This window comes from Ursus americanus, chromosome 3, assembly GCF_024610735.1.
Source record: "Ursus americanus isolate L20-20 chromosome 3, mUrsAme1.1.p, whole genome shotgun sequence".
In the NCBI taxonomy this organism is placed as follows: Eukaryota; Metazoa; Chordata; class Mammalia; order Carnivora; family Ursidae; genus Ursus; species Ursus americanus.
In genome coordinates, this window is record NC_142129.1 from 17,838,572 (window position 1) to 17,866,476 (window position 27,905).

Sequence of the window (27,905 nt, forward strand, 5' to 3'; positions counted from 1 at the left end):
GGCTGGGGGCGGGGCCGGGGCGGGACCACAGGCGCGGGGCGCGCGACGCGTGCGGGCTGGTAGGCGGGCTGCGGCGTGACGTGCTTGGCGCCGGCGCCCGGCCCCGCCCCGCGCGGCCCAGGCCCCGCCCCTTCGTCCCTCCGCTGCTGCGGCCGCTCACCGCGCTGGCGCAGCGATGGCGGAGGCTGTGGAGCGCACTGACGAGTTGGTCCGGGAGTACCTGCTCTTCCGCGGCTTCACGCACACGCTGCGGCAGCTGGACGCCGAGATCAAGGCGGACAAGGAGAAAGGGTTCCGGGTGAGGGGCCGGCGGGCGCGGCGCCGCGCGGCAGAGGCGGCCCGGAGGGAGACCGGAGCGGGCTCCCCCCTAGCACTGCCCTCCCGGGCGGGAGCGGCGCTGTCACCGCGCCGGGGGGACCGTCGACATCAGCACGTCTGGCCCTAGCTTGACACATGAGGAACTGAGGTCCCGAGAGGGGACGTGACTTGCCTGAAGTTGCCCAGCGAGTCAGGAGCATCGCTGAGGCTGGAGCCCGGGTGTCCTGACTCCTGGTCCAGGTCTCCGTCCTCCACTTCAGCCTCCAAGCAGGTGCTGGCCAACTGGCCAGGATGGAGATAAGGCTTTTAGGAACTAAGGTTGGGTAGATAGTTGAGTTTGGGCAACAGAAGTATTCAAAAGTTGGCTTCTGGTGGCATTGGGAGCAAAGGGGTCTGCTGCCCCAAATGTTAGCTGGGTTCAGGTATCTTTTGGTGTTTGTTTAAAATGGCTTTGTGGGTGACTTATTGGCAATTTCGCCTCCGCTGTTGAGGAAGACCTTGTACATTTTAAAACATTATATTTCCCCTGCTCAGACATGATTTTCTGTTGAGAAGTTCTTGGTATGTATATGTGTGTGATTTGTGTGTTTGCTGAGTCTAATTGGTGTTGACAGGTGAACAGAGAGAGGCAGTGAGCTAGCGGCAAGAGCCCTGGGGAAGTTAGGAGACCTGGGTTCTTGTCTTGCCAAAGTTAGTGGTACTTAGTGGCAAAAGCAAATGATTTCAGCTATCCAAGCCGCAGTGTCCTGCTCTGTAAGATGGGGGTGTTGGATTGGTATCTAAAACCTTTTCCAGACTGTCCTCTGGTGTGATATCTCACATGGAGGTGACTTCTTTGGCCGACACTCTGAGCAGCTGCCAGGGCTTTAGTGGAGTTTCCATGGCTTGAGGGAGTCAGTGAGTGCATCTCTCCATGAGTCTAGGACTCCTGGAATGGTGGAGGTGGGAGGAGGATGATGGAGGTTGTCTCTCTGTTTTTGGTTTTTGAACTCTTAGCTACTGAGACCAGAGAATCGAAATAACATTGTCAAGTTGGTTGAGTAAGCCAGATACTGATCCAACCAGGACCTAGACTCAGGTCTCCTGCTTTGTGCTTTTACGCTTGAAATTTCCATACTTGCTAGAGGGTCAAACCGCATATCTAACATCAGAAAATAACTCAAAAGTTATTACATTACTGTGTTTTGAACGTTTTATAGATTGCTAATTTAAAAAACCTCTAACATTCAGAAGCCACAGCAAGAGGAAAAAGCTGCATTAACTCTGTAAAGTGATGGGAAAATTCTCTCTTGTCCTTCACCACCTTCTCCATCCCATCTTTCTCCACCAGGTGGACAAGATTGTGGACCAACTGCAGCAGTTAATGCAGGTGTATGACTTGGCTGCCCTTCGGGATTATTGGAGCTACCTGGAACGGCGGCTCTTCAGCCGCTTGGAGGATATATATAGACCCACCATCAACAAGCTGAAAACCAGCCTGTTCCGCTTTTATCTCGTCTACACCATCCAGGTGCTTGCTCCTTCAGGGATTCCTTGGAGAGAGTTCTTTGACCCTGAAATAGATTTTCGTTTAATTTCTAGGGAGGACTCTCTGTGTTCCTCTGGGAGAGGGTGGAACAGTCACAGTGCAAATTATTTTTGACTGTTTTCCTACTTTTTTCCCCTTCTCATCTGTAGATCAGCTGACTTGTCTTCCTCATTCCTATTTCCTCTCTTGTTTTAAGCACTTAAGCCTGGGTGGTGTTTCAAAGAATATAAGTAGCTGGGTTAAAGTTTGAGTAATAATGATTATAGCTGACCTGGGGGAATAAGTCACTTAGATTATTTGAAAATCGACTAGGAATTAATTTTTAGGAGGCATTTATCTTCAGGGCTTCAGTTTAAACCAGCTTCTTGGAAATTACAAGGAACTTGAGAAAGGAGTGATGTCCTTTATGGCATTTATAGATTATATTTGTCCACTTACCTAGCAGGCTCATAACCAGAGCCTCTCTTTTGTGCAGTAATGATGAATCTTACTTTTGGGCTTCTCTCTCTTCCCCCTTTTGCTACCTTCTCTTTGTCTTGGCAGACAAACAGAAATGACAAAGCTCAAGAGTTCTTTGCAAAGCAGGCCACGGAGCTCCAGAACCAGGCTGAGTGGAAGGATTGGTTTGTCCTGCCCTTCCTGCCATCCCCAGACACCAACCCCACCTTTGCTACCTACTTCTCTCGACAGTGGGCTGATACCTTCATTGTGTCCCTGCACAACTTCCTGAGCGTCCTGTTTCAGTGCATGCATATCCTCTCAGCTGCCTGGGGCTGTGGGCTTAGTCTGAGGCTTCCAGACAACGTGATCAGTGGCCGCTGCTCTTGATGCAATTGTTTCTTCTACAAAATGCCCAAGCATCGTTGTCATGTGTTATGCGAGGGGGCTGTGGACAGATTGTGGTTATTTTTGTCAGCAGGCCAGGAAATCATAAATCTTCGTTGTGACGCTGCTGAAGTAATAGCTGACATGTATGAGTGGGGTTGGTAGTAGCAGTGGGGTACAAGCGCCTGGCGCTGCCAGGAGCCCTCAGATAGGGTTGAGCAGGGTCAGGGATTGGTAGGCAGCTGCTGTTCGGTGCAGCTGGCCAGCCTTGAGAATACCCTGTCTATGCATGCCCTATGCCCCTAAGGGTATTACTTGCCTTTATTGAGATTAGGTAGCAGGTCAGAATACTTCCTAGGCTAGAACTTCCTTCCTGTGTTCGTGTTTGGGTCACTCTCTGACAGTGACCTCACTGTTCCTCAACTTGCCAGAAAACAGAGCAGCTTTCAGAATATGCGTATGGATGTTTAAGAGAGGGAGAGTGTAAATAATTTGTAACCCACAATGTTTACCATTTTTTCATGGAAAGCCTTCATTCTTGGGGCCCAGGACATCCCCCAATGCTCATGCTCTTTAGGCTGAAATTCTAGAGGAGGAGAAGGGAACCTGGTTTGAAGGAACTGCCTGGTGAGTCATTGAGAAATTGGGTGTTGTAGGGGCCTACCCAAAGGTGGCCATTTTGGCCTCTGGGGGGGACATCTGGTAGAGGTAGGAAGGGTGCGCCTTCCTTTTGTGCTGTGGGTCTGAGTGTGAATTCCGCTCTTGCCAGGTATAAAAGCCCCTCCTCCTCCCTGTCTCCTACTGCTTTTTATCCTGAGGGCTTTCAGGCTAAACTAGCAGGGGGCTCAGCCTAGTGGTGGTTATGACATGACCGTATGGGCCCTCTAGGGAAATTGGAAATGTCAGTGAAGGTCTTTTCAGTGCAAGACAGTGCCCTGCAAACTAGGTCACACACATTTGAGCCACAGTTCACTTCGACAGGACTGAAGTCCTTAGCCTGCTTTGTGTTCCTCTTGACTGAAACTGTTTAAGGTGGTGGGAAAGGCTGACACCCTGACCTAGAATGTGGCTATTCATAGCCTGGCATAGACTGTCCAGTCTGCAGAAAGCTCTGTCCTCAGTCTACACCTTTGCTAGGAAAAGGTTCAGTCGGGAGAGGCAAGCCAAGTGGCTGAGCCTTCCGCCCAGATGGTAGACCAGCTGGCCCCTGGTGTTCCTTCTCAGTGTCTGCACTGACCTTGCTACTGCTTGCACTGGCTGCAGAGGCCTCTGAATGTGAGCTCTTTACTGCTGGTGTTTGGGAGAAAACGCTCAGATTTAGATTTACGTCCTCTCTGTGGGCTGACCATCCAGATTGGCAAGAGTGTCTGTGAGTCTCTGGAGAAAGGCCAGACCCAGCATCAAGGGAGAGACTCCTTCATTCAGCTGTGGAGAGCCCGCAGGATCAAGTCTGTCCTCTGCTCCCTGTGACTCGTGTTCAAGGGTTTTGCTGCTGTGTCGAGAGTTTGGCAGACTTTTAATCATTTTGCAGGCAGACTTTTTCTTTAACTTTGTGTACCGGTTCCCGTGATCCTGAACTTTGATGCAGAATGCCAGAGGACCAACCAGGTCCAAGAAGAAAATGAAGTTCTTCGCCAGAAGGTTTGTTCTGAACACGCTTGCCTCTTGGGAAGAGCTTCTGCTTTTTGTGTGTGAAATTAGGTTGTGGTGGTGGAGGGCTGATTAAAAATAGGAAAGCACTAATCTCAGGTGCAAATGAGTCACCAGAGAGTCAGTATTGGAGATTTAGGGGCTGTAATAGTCTCTGGAAACCGGAGGTCGTGTTCATAATTTAAGTCCTATGTGTAGCACGAACAACATAGCAATGGCGATGAACTTTGAGAGGAGGAAGACTATGTGCTTTCCTATGTCTCTTTCGTACCCCCAGTTCTGTATATCCACATCTGTGTTGTTTACAGCCCACATATAATTTCATCGTTCCCCTCAGCTCCATGAGCCCCTAGTTGGGTAAAACGATGGAGCCGGGGGACCTGCATTTGCCTTTGCATTTTGTCTGAGGAGCACTTCTCTGTTGTTGAAATTAAGGCAACTGTAGGCCACATTTTCAAAAAAAGGAAGATTATAAGCTGTTTGCATTTTGGGCGGATGTATATATATTAATTTTTTCAGGCATAAGGTCAAAAAATGCTGAACTTTGTTTAAAAAAAATTTTCCATGAGAGTTCCAGAATCTGATTTTGTAGATTTTCCAAAGAGCAAAGCAGGACTGGGTGGAGCTGTTTTTCTCAATGAATTCAGGAAGAAGCAAGTCAAATGATGAAAAGAAAAAAAAATGGGCTTGGTGTGTCTGACAATTGTTGGTTTCTCACCTCACTGTAGTCAAGGAGCAGCTGCCACTGGCCCGTTTTCCCACTGCACGGTGCGCAGAGGGTGAGGCCAGCACCCCGAGGCTCAGGCCCAGGGGCCTCTGGAGCCAGTGAGGTGGGGTGTTGGATGTGATGCGTCTCCTGCGCCGTAGCGGGGGCAAGATGAGGTGAGATCACCATGTAACTTGCCCCGACCCCGTGCAGCTTTTTGCTTTGCAAGCCGAAATCCACCGCCTGAAGAAAGAGGAGCTGCAGCCAGAGGAGGAAGAGGCCTTGGTCCAGCACAAATTGCCTCCTTATGTCTCCAACATGGACCGCCTCGGGGACTCGGAACTGTGAGTGTGTGCCTGCTTCGGGGGGGGGGGCTGTCCCCTCCTCTCATCTGTCCCCTATTGCCACACCCCGACCCCCCTGTTTCTGGTGACATGGCATTGCCAGAGAGCCTCCTTGGCCCTCACTGTTCCTTCCTGAGCTTTCTGAGTAAAGTCCCCTGGCTTTTAAGGCCCTCTCACCTCTGACCCTGCCCCGAGGGAGGGGGCGTGCACATCTGCGTAAATAAACACGGATGCTGTCGTAAAGCCTCGGGAAGTGTGTGTGTGTGTGTGTGTGTGTGTGTGTGTGTGTGTGTAAGTAAAGGAGCGCCTTGAGATTGACAAGGTCGGCGCCTTGCAGGTTGGCTGCAGTCTGTGGTGAGTGCTCTTGCCCAAGGGTTTGAAGACATAGGCAAGTGGGGGGCGAGGCAACCTTAAAATACAGCCCGTGAAAACAGAGGCCCCAGCCAATGAGAGTAATGGTAGCAGTTGAAGAAACCATAGCACAGAGTGGTCACACAGCTAATGACTGGTGAGTCAGGATGCAAGGCCAGGCAGGCAGATTCTAAACCCACACGTGGCCAAGTGCTGTACCGGGTGAAACCCTCGTGTCTGAGCTGGCCCGGTCGAGTGGAAATCAAGGCGGGCCAAAAACACCACTTGAGAATTTGTACTTAAGCTTAAGTAAAAACAACCAGGTGCAGTTAATTTTATGGCGTATTTTATTTAGTCCAATATAGCCACGGTATTATTTCAGCATGGGATGAATAGAAACAAAGGATTCAGGAGGTATTTTGCACCATTTTCATGCTAAGACTTGAATTCCAGTGTGTATTCTGCACCTCCAGCCCATCTCGCAGGGGCTCAGCGGCGCATGTGGCCAGTGGCTGTTGGACAGCACAGCTCTGAGCTGCACCACGGCCCTCAGAGCACCGCAGGCGTCACCGCTGTGCCAGAGAGGCTGCCGGCTCCCTTGGGTACAGGAAAGAGTACCAAGGATAATGCTGCCTTAAAGCCGGGCCATGAACCTGGTGCCATCCGTAGCCCAGCAGGTGCTTTGGGTTCCCTCGGGTCCCCCTCCAGCCCTGTGACCTTGTGTGTCTGCTTGTCCAGAGCCATGGTGTGCAGCCAAAGGAACACTTCCCTGTCCCAGTCGCCTCGAGTGGGTTTCCTGTCCTCGCTGCTGCCTCAGAGTAAGAAGAGCCCCTCAAGGTTGTCGCCTGCCCAGGCTCCCTCTCAGGCTCAGAGCTTGGCCAAGAAGGAGCCGTTCAGCGGTCAGGTGAGCGCAAGGCCTGCCTTTCTGACTCCTGCCAAGTGGCCCCTGACACCTGACGGTACTTTCAGACCTTATTTGTTCTCTCCTTAGGACTGATTTCTCTGTTCTGCTGGTGAGAGCCTAACTTCATATCTCACTCCCTTTCTTCCTTCCTCCCTGCCTTTCCCTCACACATTCGTGATGGGGCTGCGGGGTGAGGGCATAGATAAGAGCAGAGTGGAGGCACTGAGGCAGTGAGGAGGAAATACACTTTGCACAGCCTCCGCCGCCCCCCTTCCCCTCTTCCAGCCGCCGCTGAAGGCATTGTGGGCACAGTGAGACGGGAGGCAGGTGGGTGCTGCCGACCAAGGGTCAAGCCAGGTCTCAGACCCACCTCTAACCCAGAGGGACCTCTCCCCCAGCTCCCTGCCATCAATGCCACCTGCACTCCCGCACCCAGCCTGAAAGCCTGTGACAGCCTGCAGGGGAGCAGGTGCCTGGCAGTGAGACGTGTGCTTTGAATCTCTTTTCCTCATAAATTCCTCTGAACTCATGAGAGCTTGTGACTGGCATGTGGTGGCTTGAGGATGAATTCAAGCAATTCTGGGATTTTGATTTTTGGCGATAGAAAGCAGTATGTAGAGAAGGAGTAAATGAGAGTTACTGCTGAATCCGTGCATTGCGTTTACAAATTGGGATTTAACTGATTCCGCCAAGGCCTTTGGCCATTTTTCACTTTTAGAGACGCTTACAAGAGAATTTCTTTTATGCCAGTTCAGGTCCAAGCAGCCATGGGTCCCACTGGGGAGTTTTCGTGGCAGAGATGGTCAGAATTCATTGCTTTCAGCAGTGCCTTCCAGAGGGAAAGTTTAACAGACCCACGGTCACGCTTCACTGCTTGGACAGGAATCCTTTCTCTTTTAGTGTATGTTTGCCCGTTACAGATAAAGTCAGTCGTCATAATCGCTGCCTTCCTCTCCTACCTCCAGCCTTGGCTCAAGAACAGTTGCGAGTGACGCAGCAGTTTGGGGCTGCCCCCTGCAGCCGGGAAGCGGGGGTCTGCCCCACGGCCGGCGGGGCTGTTTCGCCATCGAAGTGCAGATGCCGAGCAGGACGCTGGAGAGGAAAGAGTGCAGGCTTTGGAGTCGGCGATGCACTTTCAGCCCCGGCTCCTTATGGAGCATCCTTGCTCAGCTTGCTTAATTAAAGTCACCCCAACTGGCTTGGGCTGGTATGAATACGTTCATTGCCTAGGGGGAGAATTCATTGAACTGGCCGACTGCACCCCAAGTATGTTGTAGCAGTGCTGGTTGTATTCGTGAAGGCACTGGCCTACTGGGGTCCCCGACTCAGCTCTGAGACCTGAGGTGCCAGCCATGCAAAATGACTCTCACCTGGCATTCATGAGGCCTGCGGCTGTCGCAGAGCCATCCCAGTGATGTCCACGGCTGGTTTTTCTGAATTCCAGTTCTGAGGAATGTGGCCGAGTAAGTTTTCCCGTTTGCTCTGCCGATCTCTGTCACAGTTCAGTATTTTCTAAGTGTAATGGGTGATGGATGGGGTGCTAGGTCTCTTGAAAAATGCATGAAATTGTGAAATTCAATTTCGCTGACTTAAAATGAAGGAAAACACGAGGACGGGTTCTTTGGGGTTAAGCCTGCGGCTTTGTTCTTTATGTGTTCAGGAACTAAGTGTCACATGGTGAGATGGGAATGGGATTGGAAATTGTTTGTGCAGTTCGTGTTCAAGGGATAAGGGTAAGAATGTAGTTCACAGCAAGCAGCCCTCGCCTCTAAAATACATTCAAACAGAACTTGGGTCACTGTGTGGTATGTTAACAGAGTGAAAGTAGCTCTCTTTCCATTCCATGAATGGGGGCGATAGATGTCTACCATCTGAAAAATCGAGCGGTGGGTCACTTGTAGTTTTATTAATTTGTTAATTAGACTCTGCACTGATGTTTCAATTCTGAAAATAACTAGTATATTTGAGGTTCAAGAAAATCAGAATTTTAGAGTTGGAGGAAGCTTAAAGATCATTTGGCCCCCCCCTCCTATTTTGTAGAGGAGGACATCCTCTGATTGATTGCCTCCTGCACTGCAGAGCTCACTACTTGTCAATGTGGGGATGCTTGCCTGTTAGAAAGCTGTTTGCAGAAACCTCTATAATTTTTATTTGCTGATCTTAGCTTTACCCTTCGAGCTACACAGAATAAGGCTTTTTGTTAGGACACTTACCGTCTTTCCACGCTGAGCACTCTGTTCATTCTTCCCTCTCCCCTCCACTGTCTCCATATGGCATGATTTCTGTACCCCTCACCATCCTGCTCCCCCTCTTCTGGGGCACATTCTAATGTTTTAATTCTTCTGTTACAATTAATATGCCAAATTTGAGTATACAATTCAAGATGCTCTCATACCAGTACCACGTGCAGTTAGTTGTATGATCACTGCTTGTGATTTGAACGATACGTCGCTTTTAAGTTATAGAAAATGACATTGGCTTTTCCATGAGCCATGTTGCTTTGTTAGTGCCTATGAAGTGCTGTCTTTTTTTCACTTCTGACACAACAGAGCTCTCTTTCTCTATTATTAGTGAAGAAGCAAAAGAAAAACATAAGCTGTGTTATTACATTAGCAATAAATAAAATAATCAGGCTTTTCTGTTTTAAATATTATTTATATTTATTTTTAATATTTATTTAATATTTATTTAAATATTACTTATATATAACATTGTACATTTCGATCACATCAGCATTTTGCTGATGGGTCGTTGTAACTGTTGGTCATTTCTCTTGAAACATTCATGACATTATACATGCATGATACATGGTGATGCACTCTGGCTTTTATAGGAATCTGGAGGCAAAATTTAAGAAACAAGCAGAAGGAACTCTAAAACCACAGCTCCCAAGCTCCTCTGGGATCTCTTTACGGTAGTTCCCGACGGCACCTGCCCTTGCACTCCATCCTTCCCTCCAGCCTTATGATGCCACTCCTTCCACTCCCACTCAGGAAGCATGGGACTGCTGGTTATTATAGAGATAACCTTTAATTGGCTATAATGTAAAGAAAGCAAACTTCTGTGTTCGTAACTCTTATTAGTATCAAATTACTTCATAGCTACTGAGACATCAGCGGTAAGAACAGCTGCCCTTGGGGTTGTATCCATGGATTTTAACAGGACGGAGGAAGAGGGAGCCCTCTTCCACGTCTTTTGTTCTATAATTTTATGTGTGATGAGGGCCTATCTTCTGAGTAGCTTTGTTTTACTTCAGGCGAGACCAGATTACTGGAACTTGTTTCCTGCCCCATCTGGATGACTGCCTGGTAAACTCTATTCAGGCCATCGAAAATTAATTTCTCTCTCTCTCCAGAGAGAAATGCAAAGGTGAAATGATAAAACACAGGTGAAAATATTTGTTCTGAACTGTAGGAGACAGGTAGATTATGATAGAATATGACAATGTCATTTGGACCATGTGGAATGTTATGTGAATCTGGTAGTTTAGACTTTTATGAGGCTTGCTTTCAAAACTGTGAATTACCAGTGTTATCACAGTAAACATTTATGTAAGTTATGTACAGTTGTAGCTAGACACAAGTTTACCTTAACCTACATTTTAAGTGTTCCGTGGAGAGCTGTATTCATCAGCTTTTAGCAAGTTACCAGTTTTTGTTGTTCACCCTTCTTGAGTAAATAATGAGATGCAGCTGAAGGAGAGGCTCTCTCTAAGTCGGATCTGATAGCATCACGTGTAGGTCCATGGCTCTCTTGGCATAAACTCCCCTATCATTATAAAGGCAGTTTTTCAGCTCATTGTGATGCCCTTCATTAACAGCTGTTTGAATTTTCATTTTGGAGGATGGTCCAGCCCTTACCTGAGGACCTACCGGACGACTTCCTTGCCATCTTGACTTGGAGGGAAGCACTGCCTTTGTTCTGCTTCATGTTGTATTTTCTGTCCTGGCTGGGGAAGTGCTGTAAGTGACTTTTATGTCAGCTAGAGGAATTTAAAGTGCATCCCACGCCTCTCTCTTCCATCAGTATGGGCTCATTGAATGCTCTTAAGACTTAGCACCAAAAAGGGAAAAGCCAGTATTTCTCAGGTGTAGCAGGTGAGCAGGGGAAGAAGAGTGCCATGGAGTACCTGGCTGCCCTCTGTGGCAATACCCACCCTCGGGCCCCAGGCTGGATCCCCTGTGGTCCACCTACTTCCAGGGCATGAATGCAATATTGTATTCCTCCTTTTCCCCTTTCTTCTCCAACGTCCAACGTAAAGATCTCTTGGTCCAGCTGATAAATCTGTCACAACTACATAATAGTTGGTCCAGACTTTCTGAGACTTCCTCATTTGCCTGGATCCCATTACTTTGGAAAATAACTGTCAACCCGGGAAAGTGATTTTCCTTCTCCTCCCCACTGTGTACGTAGCTGGCTCTGGAGTTGCCATAGCCACGTTTAATCAGAAAACGTGGCCTCTACTGCCGTTTTTGTTTGTTTGTTTGTTTGCTTGTTTTTTGTCTTTTCTTTAGAATGTGAGAGCTTTTAGAGACACATTTTGGAATTCTTTTATTTTTTTTTTGAGTCTTTTTCTCTTGGTAAAGGTTTGTCTATTTTATCTTTTAAAAAACTGGCTGTTAATTTTATTGATCATTCATGTTGTCTTTTTAGTCTTTGTTTCATTAATTTTCATTCTGATCTTCATTATTTCCTTTTTTCTAACTTTGGGCTTCTTTTGTTTTTCTAGTTAACTTTGAGGAAGTTGCTCATTGGCGATCTTTCTCGTTTCTTGGTGCAGGCATTTATCGCTATGAATTTCCCTCTTAGAACTGCGCCTGCCGCATCTTACAAGTTTTGGTGTGCTGTGTTTCCATTTTCATTTGTCTCGAGATATTTTTTGGGTTTCTGTTCTGATTTCTGCTTTGATCCCTTTGTTGTTCAGGAACATGTTGTTTAATCTCCACCTACTTGTAAATTTTTAAATTTTCTTCTGATCGATTGATTTGTACTTTGATACAATTATGATGCCTGGATATGATTTCAGTCTTCTCAAATTTATTAAGCCTTGTTTTGTGGCCTAACGTGGTCTATCCTGGAAATGTTCCAGTGCTTGAGAAGAATGTATGTTCTGCTGCTTTTGGATGGAATGTTTTGAATCTGTCTTTTAGGTCCATCTAGTCTAAAATGTAGTTCAAGTGCAGTGTTTCCTTATTGATTTTCTGTCTGGATGGTCTATCGTTGAAAGTGGGGTATTAGAGTCCCTATTACTGCATTGCTGCCTGTTTCTCCTTGGTATTTGCTGGATATATTTAGGTGCTCCTGTGTCAGGTGCATAAATACTTACAAGTGTCATATCCTCTAACTGGATGGACCCCTTCATCATTACATAATGACCTTCTTTGTTTCTTATCATAGTCTTAGCTTAAACTCTGTTTCGTCTGATACAAGTATAGCTACCTCTGTGGAAGTCTTCAGTCTGATTGCCCTCTTGATTAGAGATATGGGGAGGAATCAGTGGATTTGTATAATGAGGGCCCGCACCCTTGGATCATGTCCCAGGGAGTGAGCACAGCCCACCTGGGGACCACGTGAAGTATGCCATAGTTTCAAGACCTCTTCGTATATCTTGACCACCTCTTACTTCTATATTGGTAAGAGAAGTCTTCTTGCACTTCCTACAACTGTGGAACCTCTTCAGTATTCCACGAACCATGGGTTACTTCTCAGAAATGGCCGGGAGTACCACGAGAAGGGCCTTGTCTTTGTTCTGTTATTTAGCTCTGAGAACATGACATTTCTTCTTATCTTTTCTATTCACTGTCACTTTCTTCTCTGTGCTCTTTTCACGCAATTGCTTTCATCAGGTTTCTCAGAGCATGGGGTTTGCTGTCAGATTTGGTTGGGAATTCCACCTCTGTCCAGTTCTCCCTGTGTGAGCAGTCACTTAATCTAAGCCTCACTTCCTCCTGTTAAAATAATGGCCTCATCTTTATTTTAAGGGAACATTTGTAAAGTCCTTGGCATGGTGCCTTGTATATGGTCAGCATTCAATGAGTAATCTATTTTGGTGCTATTGTTGTTGTTGTGGGTTTTCTTCTTAGGTTATTTCTTTTATCTTGACTAAGAACCCTACTTCTCCCAAAATAAGCCAGAATTCTACTTTCCCTAGAAGAAACCTCTGTTACAAGCATAAGTGGATACCTGCGAGATCACCTCAGTCAGAAAAACAGAAATAACCAACACTGTGAAGGTCAGCTACAGTTAGGCTCCACATGAACTCATAGCCCTTTAAAATTTCCTTTTTAACTCTTCCCGCAGCTCCGGGGTCCCAAGGAATCTGTATTAATCATTTTAAGTTGTTTAGTATTAACATAAAGAATAGGAAGTAGAAGGAAGTAGAAAGCAACAAGCGGACTTTGGTTGAGTTTATTCTCTTGACTTATGTCTTGTGTGCAAGTGACTTGCCAAGAGGTTGGTCTCAAACCTGAGTGGCTGTTTGCATCCAGATCGCTTTGCTGAGAGTGTAAAATAAGGTGGAAGGAGGGGAGCAGTTTTGACCATCACAGTTTGTGGGAATACGGTTGGAAACAGCCCAGCCAGATAATCGGGAAAGGATGAGGTGACATTTCCTTTTGAAAAGGCTCTAGGGGCACCTGGGTAGCTCAGTTGGTTGAGCGTCCGACTCTTGATTTCGGCTTAGGTCATGATCTCAGGGTCATGGGATCAAGCGCCGAGTCAGGCTCTGTGCTCAGCAGGGAGTCTGCTTGGGATTCTGCCCCCTCCCCCACCTGCCCTTCCCCCTGTGCTTGCTCTCTCTCATAAATACATCTTTTAAAAAAATTAAAAATACATAAAAAGGCTCTAGATTAAGAATCTTCTCTCCATGGAAGTGGGTGGGTACTATTGAATTCATTTGCTCTAACCTTGGTCAACTTTGTCACTCCTGTCATGAAAAGGGGCCAGAAGATGCCAGTTTCTTTCCTGTCCAGTGTATCTTGCTCAAAGGTCCTTGAGTTTCCAACAATTTCTGTTAACAATTTCTGGTTTCCTAGTAATCATTTCCAAATACCTCAGTATTTGTTAACATCAGATGGCTTAGTCGTACACTTGGCCCAAAACAAGAGAGGGTATTGTGTTCCTTTTTGCCTCCAGAGAAGTGATTGTATGTTGCATAATTATTATTATTATTTTTTGTATTGCCCAAACATATAGTGCTGGCAGATGTTTCTAACACCTAGCATAGGGCCTGACCCCTCTCATAGTCATCGCTTAGTAAGCACGGATCTCCTCCCCCTTCGCTAGAGTTCATAGTTCTGGTTAGATGAAGGAGATGTATGTGTCTGTCTGCCAGTGAAGGATATGGCAGGCTGAGGAGTGCTGGTGACCTACCTCTTATAACAGGGGAGCAGAGAACCTAAAGGAGGGAGTGCAGACTGCTTGTGTCCCACTCTTGACTTTGCCTCTAGGCTGAGATGGCTCAGCACAATCTGGGGAGGAACCTTACCCAGGAGCTGTGGGGTAGAGAAGCTGCCCCCTGGCTTCTACTTTCCTCCTGGCTGAGGGGTGATGGCCTGGGCTGGCAGGAAGCGACACTTCACAGCCCAGTGTCTCACTCTGTAGACCGCTAAGGGGAAGGACGCAGCGTGCGGGCCCAAAGATGGGAAGAGCCTCTTCAGTGGGCTGGCGGCTGGGGAGTCCACCTGGTCACAGCACCGGCAGCGGCGCCTGCAGGATCATGGCAAAGAGAGGAAGGAGCTCTTGTCTACGATGTTGCAGGTATGGCTTGGTCTGGGCATCACACGACTGCCTGCGGGCACATCTGCGTGGCTGCTGTTGGGGGCCACGGAAGGAGGTGGGGTGGCACAGAGCCTGCTCTTACCTCTCCTGATTTCTGCCTAATACTATTAGTGGGTCACACGTTCTCTGAGGCTTGGCCCGAGAGACCTGCTTCCCTTGCCATGGCTGTGGAGGGTGGCAGTGTCCCCTGGCCTGGGTTATGTCTGGGGGAATAGGTAGTCGTCAGGGTGGTCAACACTGAGCGCACCAGGAGGCAGAGAAGGGCCATTGGCAGAGCAGGAACCTGCCTCTCCTGGGACAAGCTGGGTGCTGCCCTTGGCGTCCAGAGATCTTCTAGAGCCTGTGCCCGCTGAGAGCCTCCCCCAGCATGTTGTGGCCTGGCATCCTAGCTGTCCTGCAGCGGGTCCCCAGATGTGAAGGGCTGGACCCCATGCAGGCCCCACACAGCTGACTTGTCCCCACTTGGCTTGTCACAGAGCGCAGAGAAGAAGACTGAGGCTAGTGGCCCAGAGGCCGAGCCCTGCCCAGAGCTGCACGTGGAGGCGCTGGAGACGCTGACGCGGGCTTCTGCAACAGGTGCCGAGAGCGGAGGGGTCCGCCCCGAGCAGCCATTCATTGTGCTGGGGCAGGAGGAGTACGGGGAGCACCACTCCTCCATCATGCACTGCAGGTGGGCCGGGGTCTGGGGGTCGGGGGGAGGCCCCAGCAGGCAGAGTGCTGACTGGGGTGGAGGGGCTGGCTCCCGGGGAAGCCTGGCTTGTCAGGCTGTGTGTGTGAAGGTGTGGCAGACAGGAGGTCCACTCGGTGGGATGGTCCCTGACAGACCACGGTCATCCCTCCAGAATCAGAGGAGGACTGGACAGCTGCTCTTGGCCTGGGTAGCTTCTCTGTCCTTTCTCACTGTGGGACGCTGAGTTTCAGGAACAAGTTACCTTTTATTTGAACTCCCTTGAGACTTAATGTTAATTTGCTTTATGTTGCTTTACGTGTCGGTAAATCTTTACCATGCGTGAGTTTTTAGTTACGCATGATAAAAGCATGACATCTGTGAGAAGGCCTCATGGGCTGTGGCTTGCAGAGAGTGGGAGGCTTCCTGCCCGTGGCACTGCTGGCTCCGGAGCCGCGCTGCAGGAGGCGCGGCCGCCCAGGAATGGGGCTGTGTGCACCTTGCCTGCGGCTCGGCCCAGAATAGGTCCTTCGTAAGTAGTTCTTGGACAGGTGACTGAATGAATACTTCTAGAAATAGTCCACGCCCATCCTTGGAGCATAGGCAGTTTGGGAAACAGTTGAGAAGTCAGCAAAGCAATGCTCTGGGCACTAGCTGACGAGGATGGTGGGCTCAGGCAGGGGTGGTAACAGCTTCCTCCTCTCTTCCGTCTTAGAGTGGACTGCTCGGGGAGGAGGGTCGCCAGCTTAGATGTAGACGGGGTCATCAAAGTGTGGTCCTTCAACCCCATCATGCAGACCAAAGCGTCCTCCATCTCCAAGTCGCCGCTGCTGTCACTAGAGTGGGCCACCAAGCGGGACAGGCTGGTGAGTGACGCCCGCCTTGTTGCCGTCTAAGTGAGGAGCTCCCGAGGCCGTCCCCCCGCGTCTGGCACCACAGGCTGAGCTGAGGCAGCTGAACCCAGCCCCTCCCTTCTCTCTTCCTGAGGACTGGGGGACACACATCCAGGCCGTCCCGGTAGGCTCGTGTTTGGGGGCAGTAGGGAAGTTATGAGATTCACAGGAGTTGAAATCAGATGGTAGTGGGACCTGGAAACCACTCCTGTCTGGTGGGGGAGTGCTGCTTCCTCTCTGCCTGGGGAGACACCGGCTTGCCTCCCGTTCTCCCTCGTCATCTCCCGTCGTGTGTCCAGTTTCTGATAACCCACCACAGACGTTCTCAGCTGCCCCTCCTCCTGCCGAGACCCCTCCCTGGGGAATGCTCCCCGGGAAGCAGTTTAGGCTGGTGGGGTTGGTGTCCTGTTTGGGGTCTCCACAGGTCTACTACAGTGCTATTAGTACAGTGTTCTTTTTCCTTCTAGACTTCACTATAGGAGAGAGACTTTGTAGTTAAGGAGGTAAAGTTGATTTATAGTGTTTTCTTTCATTGTATTCCGTTTCGAGGAGATCATACAAGGCAGCCCAGGGGGCAAATCTCATTGGTTTTTTTTGTTTTTTTTTTTTAAATAATTTTTGACAACCTGTAGGAATTATCCTTATGGTGCTAAGATCTCAGTTATCATGTGCAAGTATTAATCTGCCAGTGTTAATCTGAGGTAAGAATGTAGGTGATACTCCTGGGGGATATCCTCAGACCTGCTTCTGGTGCTTTCTTCTGGCAGTATCTGTTATTATTTTTGAAGCTTTTTACCCAGTAAATCACAAATGCCTGAAGGCAAGCTTAGCCTTTTCTACTTTTGTGGAGGCCGTTACAGGCGCAGAGCCAGAGCTGTCCCCAGAATGTGCCATTGGAGCAGGCAACCAGGGGGCAGTCCCCAGGGAGTTGTGTGGGGTAGATGAGGAGCAAGAAGGGACGATGGGAACTGCCGGGGTTTAAGGCTGACAGAAAAGAAGGGAAGGTCAGAGGGCCGCATTTTAATCAACCAGCGCATTTCCAGGTATACATGAGGTGATACCTCTCTCCCTGTCCATAGATTCCTTTTGAAGTTTCGCTTCTGTTCAGGGTCACCTCGGATGTCTTCATGTAATTTTTAAATGAGGTCCATTTTAGCCAGATTTCACCTGAGTGCGTGGAGGTGTGTGGGGGCGGGGCCTCACCCCGCAGCCTGCCCAGACCCGCACCTCCCAGGAGTGGGCCTGGACCCGCAGTGGTCCTCCCTGACCGGGCCTGACCCCCGTGCTGTTCTTCGCATCCCCTGCCCCTTCTCATTCCAGCTCCTGCTGGGCAGTGGTGTGGGGACGGTGCGACTTTATGACACGGAAGCCAAGAAGAATCTCTGTGAGATCAACATCAATGACGATATGCCCAGGTGAGTGGGAGGCCACTGCCCACACCCGCCGCGCTCTTCAGGGCCTGCTTCTGTGCTGGGCCTTCTGCCCCGTCCCCCTCTCAGGACGAGCCTCAGAGCTGAAGCCTGTCTTCCTCTGGGGACAGGCGGAGTGCTGACCTGGCCCCACGTGTATTGCAGAATCCTGTCGCTTGCGTGCAGCCCCAACGGGGCCTCTTTCGTCTGTTCGGCCGCAGCTCCGAGCCTCGCTTCCCAGGTGGACGTCTCGGCTCCGGATATCGGCAGCAAGGGTACTAACCAGGTTCCTGGCAAGTTGCTGCTGTGGGACACGAAGACCATGAAGCAGCAGGTGCAGGCCTGCCCCTGGGTCTCCCCGTGGGTCTTTGTGGGGTCCCGCCCCTGGGGTAGCACTGCGCCTTCGCGTCCCTCTTTCCGATGAGCCTCATCCTCTCTTCGCTTCAGTCTCCTCAGGTTTCAGCCGGTGAAGCAGGTTCAGAGTTGAAGTGTTGAGAAGCAGGAGCGCTCCAGTTGGGCAGATCGCTAGCACTGAGGTCATGGAGAATTGTGCCACAGACTTAGAAGTCACACAGCCTATCAGAGGGCCCTCGTGCTTTATTACATTTTTTTAAATTTCATTTTGTTTATATTGAAAGGCTTTTTTGAGCAGTTCTGGTTCCCATCAAAATTGGGAGCAGGGTCCAGAGATCTCCCGTTTACTCCCTGCTGTTCCCCCAGCAGAGCGTCGCTCTCGTTACAACGGAGGCACCCGCAGTGACACAGCTGATCGCCTCATGCTCCCAGTCCACCTTCGGGCTCAGTCTTGGTGTCGTTCATTGTCTGGGTTCGGACAGATGTGTGAGGACGTGTATCCACCGTCATGGTAGCACACAGGCCGTTTTCACTAAACTGCCTGAAGATCCTCTGTGTGCCTCGGGCTCATCCCCCCGCCCCTCAGACCTTGGCAGCCGCCCATCTTGATCCTGTCTCCATAGCTTCACTTTCCCCGTCACATCGTGTAGTCGAAGTCTTGCAGCTTGGTCACACTGGCTCCTTTCACTTTGTGTTGTGTGCTCAGGCGGCTTCTTTTTTAGGAGACAAGTGGAGTCTGACTCCCCATAAGGTCGTGTTGCATAAAGCTGCCAGCAGCAGCTGATAGTGAGGACACGTGCAGGCTCTTTTTTTTTTTTTTTTCAAGATTTGATTTATTTATTTGACACAGAGAAAGAGCGCCCAAGCAGGGGGAGCAGCAGGCAGAGGGAGAAGGAGAAGCAGGCTCCCCACTGAGCAGGGAGCCCGACACGGGGCTCCACCCTAGGACCCTGGGATCATGACCTGAGCCGAAAGCAAATGCTTAATCCACTGAGCCACCCAGGCGCCCCACGTGCAGGTTCTTGAGAAGTGACAGCCACACGAAGGCTGGCTCGTGGATGTGGGGCCACCTGGCCCACCTGCCTCAGGAGCCGAGGACTACCCACCCACTGTGGTGGGTGCTTGCTGCTGTGACCCTAAGCCCTTCGAGAGAGAAATGATATGTAAACTCACACATTTAGAAGGCAGTGATGTTTCTTATTGAAATTAGTTTCGGGGCACAAATGTGATGTGGCCCTTGCGTTGAACAGATGGGTTTCCGAAGTCACTGGACGCTGGGCAGGGTCCCTGTTTGCGCCTCCCTGCACCTGCCTGTAGAGATGGGGTGCATTCTCCTCTGGGAATCTCCCCAGAGCACAGGGATCAGGGCCCCACTGGAGTTCTTGACCGCCGTGCCCCACCACCTCTGTTCTCCTCCCGAGTTTTCCTCATCTTAGCAAATGCGCCCCACTGAGAAACTGCGTGCCTCTCTGGAGCCACCCTTCTGCCTCACCCTGCAGAATCCGTGAGCAGACATTGTCAACTCCACCTGCGAACGGTTTCCGTTCTGCCCACTTCTCTGCACTTCCAGGGACACGCCCTAGACTGGCTCTTGAGTGCCCCTCACCGGACGCCGCTCGACCTGCAGTGGTGCACCGACCCACTGCAGGGAATGACAGACCCCAGAGCATGTCACACCGCTCCCTGTTCCTCCAGATTTCCCGTCCACACTCCCTCAGGGCCCCCTTGGTCTGCCCTTCCCACTGCTCCAGCCTCGGGGTATGTCCTGCAGCCGTAGGCCCTCCCTGAGTACTGTCCCCCACGCACTGTCCCTTCCCGGGAGAGGTCTTATCCCCGCCCCATCTGGCGCACATCAGGCCTCCAGCACCTCTCAGTGCTTCACCTTGTACAGCCCAGCTTAGTTAGATCCTTCTTCATCTTTCTCTTTGCCTCAAAGGTACTTAGGGTAGTTTCATGTTTACTTGTTATCTTTGAAGTTTTAATGAAATACTGAGTACATACAAAAGAATCTTGCAATCAGAGGTGTGCAGTATAATGAGAAGAGAAGCTGTAACATGAGCACCTAGGTACTGTCACAGTTGGAAAGTGGAACCTTCTAGCACTTTTCATGTACTCGTGCACCCTCCCCCATCTTGGTCCCCTTCCCTTTTCAGACAGAATTTGTCTTGAATATTGGGTTGTTAGTCTACAATTTCAAATTTAGTTTGTTTTTTGTTTTTTTTATAACTAGCTCCAGTTCTCTCTGGACCCCGAGCCCATTGCCATCAACTGCACAGCCTTCAATCACAATGGGAACCTGCTGGTCACAGGGGCGGCTGATGGTGTCATCCGGCTGTTTGGTAAGCAGCTGCACTCGTGGCCATCTGGTCCCCTCCTTCAGTGGCTCAAAGAAGAGAGTTGCATTTTTGCTGGCTGGGCTGGAAGCTATTGCAGAAGCCCACCCATTTTATGATGCTTGGAATAGAGCTTAACAGTAGTCCAAGTCTACTCTTTTCAAAACCTCTGTAATCAGTCCCGTTGCGCACAGTTGGTGTCCGTGGACCTGGGAGTGGTGGGGCTTAGCAGTCCCTGAGTCTGACGCACTGTTTGAAGAGCCCTGTGCAGGCCCGCCCCAGGAGACTCCGAGAGTCTGGGAGGGAACCGGGGACCGTATCTAGCAGATCCCCCAGACGCCCTGTGGGACCTTACAGGGGCCTCCTAGGAAGGATTTGTTTGTCTCCCTAGACTTGTGTGCTTCCCAGATGAGCTCAGGCTCCGTCCAGGGATTCCTGAACCTCATTTTTGACCCAGGAAGAAAAGCTTCAATTTTAGATTTGGTAAATCGATGATTAATTCACTGGAGGAGAGAGCTTTTTGGCAGGGGTCAGCTGTGTGATACCTGTAGGTTCCAGGAGGCCCTGTGACTCTAGAACAGTTCCTGCCCTGTGGCCGGAGGGCAGAAGGTGCCTCCTGTCCCGGGTGGACGTGTCCCCAGGGCCCGGGCGGGGGTCTGAGCGGCATCTCATTGCCTCAGACATGCAGCAGCACGAGTGCGCCATGAGCTGGAAGGCCCACTGCGGGGAGGTCTACTCCGTGGAGTTCAGTTACGACGAGAACACCGTGTATAGTATCGGCGAGGACGGGAAGGTAGGTGGGAGCAGGATTTTGCTGGGGAACTCTTCTTCCTCTGGCTTAGGCATCGGAGATTCCAGAGAGCACCAGGGTAGCATGAGGGGCTGAGATGAATCCCTGGCCTTGGGCCCCTCTCTGCCTCAGCGTGTCATCCACACGGGAGGGGTAGTCATAGTCACCAGTCTCGGGACCGTTGTGAGGTCTGAACAAGCGTGGCGGGAGTTGGTGATTAGGAAATGGGAGAACCTAACCTCCCTCCTAGTTGCAGCAGAAGTGACTCTTCCCGCTCTAGGTGGATTGGGGGAGGGGGTCCAGATTAGGCCCTGGTTGGGCTGACCTAGGTCATTGGTGTCACAGCCCGGCGTGTAGAGTTTCTTCCTAGAGGCAGTGCGGATAGGCCTGAGCGGGGTAAAAAGGAAGTGGTGGCGATAAAAAGTGAGGATAAGTGCCCCTTGTGTATTCTTTCTGGAAGGACACAGTAGGATCCAGGGAAAGGGAGCTGGGGGTGGGAGGAGGGCAGGCAGAGGTGGGAGGAAGACTTGGTTTCCATGTATACCCTCCTGTTCCTTTGGATTTTGTTCTGTGTACCTGTATTTTTTTTTAAGATTTTATTTATTTATTCGACAGAGAGAGAGACAGCCAGCGAGAGAGGGAACACAAGCAGGGGGAGTGGGAGAGGAAGAAGCAGGCTCATAGCGGAGGAGCCTGATGTGGGGCTCGATCCCGGAACGCCGGGATCACGCCCTGAGCCGAAGGCAGACGCTTAACCGCTGTGCCACCCAGGCGCCCCTCTGTGTACCTGTATTATTCATTGAAAACTGTAATTACAAAGTAAATTCTTCATTTGAAAACTATGGGAAGGGATTTTTAAGTTAAAGCTTGACTTCCTGTTTATTTGAGTAGGATTCTCAGTGAAGAGGTGGTCACACAGGCAGCCTGTCCACCGTGTAGACTAAAGGATCATGAACAGTGCAGTCCGTGAAGCTAGTGTATAACGATACTTCTCATGGTCAGTTGATTACACTGCTGAGACAGCGGGAAGATATTTGGAATTTATCCTCTCTCTTAAGTCAGAAAAGCCCAGTTGGGTTCTAACCCTAGAAACAACAACAACAGTAATAATAACGATCACTTGGAGCGTTCCCCCTGCTTGAGAGACGGGAATCCAAACATGGGCAATTGCCTAACCTTTTCCTCTCCTGAAGTCAGGCCAGAAAGTTCAGGCTGTAGTGTGAAGTTGCAGGTTCTTTCTAAGATGTTCTTCTCTAAAAAAGTGTTTAAATTGTGTTGGGAAAAGAGAGACTGAGGGGTCATCCCACTGCCTTTCCTGGCGGCCTGTCGACCCACCACCTCTGCCCTGGGCTCCGTCCTCCTCTCAGGCCTGGCCCTGGGGGAGCCCCGGCCAGCCCCTGCTGAAAGAGCGTTCATGTTGTGCTTTGTGGGTGCAGTTCATCCAGTGGAACATCCACAGGAGTGGTCTGAAGGTGTCTGAGTACGGCCTCCCCGCTGACGCCACGGGCCCCTTCGTGCTGTCGGGTTACAGCGGCTACAAGCAGGTTCAAGTCCCCCGGGGCCGACTCTTCGCTTTTGACTCAGAGGGAAATTACATGCTGACATGTTCTGCCACAGGAGGCGTCATCTACAAGGTACAGGGGGCTGTCGCGGTGGGCAGGGAGTTCCTCCCTGGAGTGTGGGCCGGTCTGAGCCGGCTGAGCGTGGAGAAGCCTCTGACCAAGGGTGGATGGTGCCTGCGCTCGCGTGGCCGCAGGCCAGGCAAGGGGGCCGGTCCTTAGCTCCCAGTGGGGACAGGGCGTGCTCGTCCTTTTCTCTCATTTGCTGTCGTTTCACAAGATTCTGGCCCTTCTCTGCTTTTGTTTCTTGGGAATAATGTCTATCATAGAAAACATGAAGGGATAGGGAGGAGCGTTGGGAAGTGTTTTGGGTTGGGGGAACGTACCGTACGTGGGCAAGTGCTTCTGTGGTCTGCTTTAGTGATTCTGATCTGATGTAGATTTATTATCTTATTGGAGGTCCCATGGGTCACGGACGATACAGTCCACGGCCAAGGCAGAAATCTGGGGGTGTGATTGATCGCACCAGGATGTAAGTGGTTTTGGCCCTCATTCTATGTGCTTGTTTTAATTCTCATGTCTGAGCTGCTCTGGTTCATGTGCTTTTTGTCCCCACTGAGGGACACCCACGGAAGCAGTATTATCCTGGGGGGAGTGGAGAAACAGGACAGGCAGACAGGGCACTCTGCTTCCTGCTCCTGGCCAGTGTGGGGACTCCTCAGGGAAAGACATGATGAAGCTCTTCTATTTTACTTCTCAGACAGACTAGTGATAAGCGTTTGAGTTGTAGTCTAAGCATATGTTTGTTTTTTTTAAGATTTTATTTGTTAAAGAGTTCACCTGCACCCGCATGAGCAGTGGGGGAGGGGCAGAGGGAGAAGCAGGCTTCCTGCTGAGCAGGGAGCCTGACGGGACTCTATCCCAGGACCCTGGGATCATGACCTGAGCTGAAGACAGCTGCTTAACTGACTGAGCCCCCCAGGGGCTCCTAAGCATATGTTTTTGGTAACCACGCAAACCAGTTCTTGGCCTCAGTGGTAACTCTTTGCGTAATAGTAGTGTTTATTTAGTCTGTAGGTATAGGGTCACAAGAAGAATGTTCCCTGCCCGGGCTGTCCGTGCCCTCATCCCTCTGTGGGCAGCACGTGCTGTGGACAGCAGTTGTGTGTAGGTGTCGGCCTAGGCGCTGCGGAGCGCACGGGGTCTGCGATCCTGCTCTCGTGGGGCTCACACTCAAAACACCCCCACCAGGGACAAGGCAGGGGCTGAGTCCTCAGGGGAGACCCCAGGCCGGGGGGGAGGGTATGGATTTGAGGCCTTCGGAGGAGGAGGAGTTGGGGAGGACAAGGTAGTGAGGCAGGCCTTGGGGCCCCCCCCAGGAGAGAGGCAAGTGAGAGCACTGGGATGGGGGGAGGGGAGGGGGGTGCAGAGGTGTCGCGTCGGGAGCCATCTAGACTGTTTGTTTGTTTTTTTTTAATGTTTTTTTATTATATTATGTTAGTCACCATACAATACATCCCCGGTTTCCAATGTAAAGTTCGATGATTCATTAGTTGCGTATAACACCCAGTGCACCATGCAATATGTGCCCTCCTTACTACCCATCTAGACTGTTGGTCCGGAGCGTGGCACCGGGTAATGCGGGCTTACCATCAGGGAGGCACCTCTTTTCCACAGAGGATGACGCGTTGAGTGGCTCTTCCCTTCTTAAAATTAGCTCTGTAATTTCTTATAATTGCTATTAGAAGATGCTGTAAAAAGCTTGTTTGCAAGCCTGATTGTATTTTAGTACTCAAAAACTGAGTTTCAGTTAGGCTGTACTTTGCTCTGTGTATGATTTTATGTGTGTTGTGTGTATGTTTGTGTATTTTTAATCATGAGCCTCAGTCACTTGTTATTCGTCCCGATCAGGCTTTGTCATTTGTCCGGGATGCCTCCTCCTCTCCTGTCCTCTTGCAGCTGGGTGGGGATGAGAAGGTTCTGGAATTCTGATTGAGCCAGGGTGGCTACTGTGGGCTGACGATCGCCATCAGACTTGCTCTATAACCAATGAATGGGTTGGAAGATTTCCCTCTGTATAATTTTTGAAATGCTAGTTATGGGGTCTAATTGCTTAAGGAATATAATGAATTTTAGATCCCATTTTTACAGTCTTTGAACAATCTGTGATTTTTAAAGATGTTTTCTCCAGAAGGCCAACGACTTCTGTTTCCTACTCATGAGTGTTGTCTGTCGCTGGATTGATCATTATTCACTGTGCTCCTGGCTTCCCCTTCTTTCTTCCCTTCTGGCTCTTCATGGCTGTGGGCTGAGTCCCGGGAGGCTGGTGCTGGTGGGCGAGGGAGAGCCCTGCTCACGTCTTCAGGGGCCTCTGTGGCGGCACTGTGCTGGCTGCTGCAGGAGAGGACTGACATCCCGCCCTCCCGCAGCTTGCATTCCGGGGGAAGCAAATGGGCAACACAGTAGCAGATGCATGATCTAATGCTGGGGAGCAGTAAGCCATGCAGGAAAGGAACTGGGTGTAGTTTGCGGTGGGTGCAGAAGGCACCGGCCCACAGGGAGTTCAAGGTGGCAGAAAACATTCTCTTGTCTTTTCGAGCATATGATATTGTCTTCCACCTAAGACAAAGGAATATTCATAGTTGGGACAGTGAAGGCATTTCCTGGCCCAAGGAATTAAACTGAGATCTTCTGGAAAGGGAAAGGTGGATGTGTGCCTGGGCACGTCCTCAGATTGGGATGGCAGCCCCCAGGCTTGAGGCAGTCTGGTGGATAAAGTGGCTGTGTTTGTGAACAGTGCCTGCTGACGTCTCCTCTCTCCTGTTTTGCAGCTGGGCGGGGATGAGAAGGTTCTGGAGAGCTGCTTGAGCCTGGGTGGCCACCGAGCCCCTGTGGTCACTGTGGACTGGAGCACGGCCATGGACTGTGGGACATGCCTCACTGCCTCCATGGATGGCAAGATCAAGCTGACCACCCTGCTGGCTCATAAACTCTGATGGGACCCGCCCCGAGGGACACCCACGGAAGCAGTATTATCCTGGGGGGAGTGGAGAAACGGGATAGGAAGACAGGGCGCTCTCCTTCCCGCTCCTGGCCAGTGTGGGGACTCCTCAGGGAAAGACAGGGAACTCCGGCTCTGTCTGGCTGCAGAGACTGGACGGGAGCCACATTGAGTCGTAGCACGAGTGCCCAGAGACCAGCACGCTGGGCTGTGCAAGAGGCATGCTCCAGGTGGCGGGAGGAAAGTTCAGGAAGCAAGAGATACAGCATGATGGCTGCTCTGTTGGCCCAGGAGGAATTGACAGTATTTTGTATATATATGCTCATTTTTCATCTTTTTTTAAAAAAAGAATGCTCTCACGGTCACCTGGTATCTCTTTCTGGAACACATGCGTGCAGCAGAGCGTCTCCCTTAGCCCTTTGCCCTTGGAGAGGCAGATGTTCCGACGGAGCTGGTCAGCTGTGAGCCGAGGCCCTGCGTGGCAGCTGTGGCCAGCTGTGGGGCTGAACCGTGTGGGAGGTTTGCTTGTGGCTTTGCCTTAGAGCTAGGCCGTCCTGCCTCCCACTGCGCTGGCTAGCTAAGGTTTGTTTGTGCTCTTCCTCTTTCTTTGGGCTCCAGTCAAGGAGGTCATAGTATTCCTTTTCTTCCCTGCGTTGGTGGAGCTTCTCGGGATGAGGTTAGGGTTTGAGGCCTCTGATTCCAGCTGCCCAATCCACCTGGGTGTCCCCGTCCCTCTGCCACTGGGGCTCCACTCATTCTGTCACCTTCGCATCTTTGAGGTGGACCGGAGCCGCCAGCGCCCTCTGCTGGTGAATGGTGAGAGGACCGGGGCCAGCGGGCCAAGCTTGCTTTTCGTCAGAGGTGGGCGAGGTATGGGTCTCCAGCTCTGACACTTGCAGGGTGGCCTTGTTGCCCAGATGCTCGGAACAGTCATTGTAGGGCCTCTCTGGGCTCTAGCCCAGTTCTGGTGGTGCAAGTCCGGAGTGGGGGGGGGGGTACTCGCAGTTACCTATGTCTGGAAGGTAAGTGGGTACTAAGGCCTTTGCTCCCATTCTGCTGGCATTTGGAAGAAAAGTAGGGATTTATGTGGCTCGATTATGAGAACACTAGAGACTGATAAGTAGTTACACATTTTTACCTATTTCTACCTTGGTAACCCTCTCTTCAAATGAAGAAAACCAAGACTTCTCCATTTACAATTTTCCCCATCTTCTGCATTGAAACAGCAGATTATCTCCACCACTGATTCTGTAGGACATTTAAGAAGCCATCATGTGTTTCATTTGAGTGAGAGTATTCACTGTTTAGCTTCAAAGTTTTGTTTCAGTTTCTCTTATTACCCATTCTCTCTGCTCTATATGGTCTCCACGGCTACCAAAATGTCTTTAAGGATTGCAAAGAAACAAAGAACACTTGAAAAGCTGTGTCTTCTCTCTTTTCCTTTATGCTCTGGGCCGAACACCCACCTCCCTTTTGTTTTGACTTTGGCTTGAGATTGTGTGGGGTTCCACAGCACACTGCCTAAAACACAAAACCACAACACTGCCTAAAAACAAAAAACCCAAGTCCCATTCACCTCTGACCTTTTAAAATTAGCAAATACCGGTGGCCAAACCTGCCCGCTCCTGGCCTGTCTCTCCCCAGCCTTCACTCCATCCTGACTGCGGTCAGGCTGTGTTCACCCTGGTGTTCCTCCCTGTGCCGCCCATACCCCTTCAGGATGAGCTCGCATCCTCCGGTCAGTCATGTCAAACTTGAATTTCCCTCTCCTTCACAAGAGCTGCTTGGCACCTGCCCAGAACCCCAACAAGACTCCTCCCATTCTCGGCAAGGGGAGCTTATCGGGAAGCCATCAAGCCAGTACAGCTCAGCCCAGCCTATGTACTTGGTATGAGTTTGCCCCTCCCCCCCCCGGCTTTGGCCAGGGCTGCTTGAGAGCCCCTCGGGGCCTCCCCCTCGCTGTCCTCCGACCTGACCTGTCTGCTTTCTGTGCTTGCCACCTCTGCTGGGCCTGGGAGCACGGAGTTCAAAGCACTTGAGCCGTTGGTTCCGGCCTGTCCAGATCCCACAGCCGGGTTTTCTATCCCCGCTTGGGCATCTCTCCTTTCAAACAGAAAGCCGCTCACGCAGATGCAAAGGTTTCCTGTTCCTCAGACCTCCTTTTTCAGCTGGTGGTGGGAAGTGGTTTTAGGGAGACAAATATGGAGGGAGCGATTCCACTAAGAACAAGTATTTCCTGTTCCTTTATTCACAAAACAAAATGATGCTTCGCCAGTTAGACCTGGGTTTGTCCTGGCTTGAGAGCAGAGGACCTGGAGGGCAGCAGTTCTAATACTTTTAATGGAACCAGAGAGGCAGGGCCTGTCCCCTTGGTGTTGCCCTCCAGAAAAGACTGGAGGCAGAGTCCAGGTTCAGCCTGCAGCTCGACGACCCCAGTGCACGATAGGTTGGTTTTGTGACTTGAAACCTTTATCTTCGTAAGCCTTGCTTGGGT

The 27,905-nt window shown here is 50.6% G+C and overlaps 1 protein-coding gene across 3 annotated transcripts; it reads left to right on the top strand.

The window, feature by feature from the left end:
• Nucleotides 1-133: 133 nt before the first annotated feature.
• Nucleotides 134-26,835, top strand: WDR91 (WD repeat domain 91). Of its 3 annotated transcripts, XM_087860811.1 has the most exons (16): nucleotides 134-298; nucleotides 1,649-1,828; nucleotides 2,390-2,596; nucleotides 4,229-4,312; nucleotides 5,241-5,371; nucleotides 6,461-6,626; nucleotides 14,229-14,384; nucleotides 14,882-15,075; nucleotides 15,788-15,938; nucleotides 17,286-17,380; nucleotides 17,540-17,708; nucleotides 19,959-20,067; nucleotides 20,742-20,854; nucleotides 22,288-22,485; nucleotides 22,870-22,942; nucleotides 25,242-25,380. In XM_087860811.1, exons 1-15 carry the CDS (start codon nucleotides 176-178, stop codon nucleotides 22,924-22,926), a joined length of 2,133 nt encoding a protein of 710 aa, XP_087716937.1. In that variant the 5' UTR covers nucleotides 134-175; the 3' UTR covers nucleotides 22,927-22,942; nucleotides 25,242-25,380. The 3 variants fall into 3 exon arrangements, with proteins under 3 accessions (XP_087716937.1, XP_087716936.1, XP_087716938.1); XM_087860810.1 differs by lacking the exon at nucleotides 22,870-22,942 and having other exon boundaries at nucleotides 25,242-26,835; XM_087860812.1 differs by lacking the exons at nucleotides 134-298; nucleotides 22,870-22,942 and adding an exon at nucleotides 317-589 and having other exon boundaries at nucleotides 25,242-26,835.
• Nucleotides 26,836-27,905: the final 1,070 nt, after the last annotated feature.

Coding starts and splice junctions, on each gene's coding strand:
- WDR91 (XM_087860810.1), top strand. CDS start 176: ATGGCGGAGGCTGTGGAGCGCACTGACGAGTTGGTCCGGGAGTACCTG. Junction 299..1,648: donor ACAAGGAGAAAGGGTTCCGG/GTGAGGGGCCGG, acceptor TTTCTCCACCAG/GTGGACAAGATTGTGGACCA. Junction 2,597..4,228: donor GCGTCCTGTTTCAGTGCATG/CATATCCTCTCA, acceptor TAACTTTGTGTA/CCGGTTCCCGTGATCCTGAA.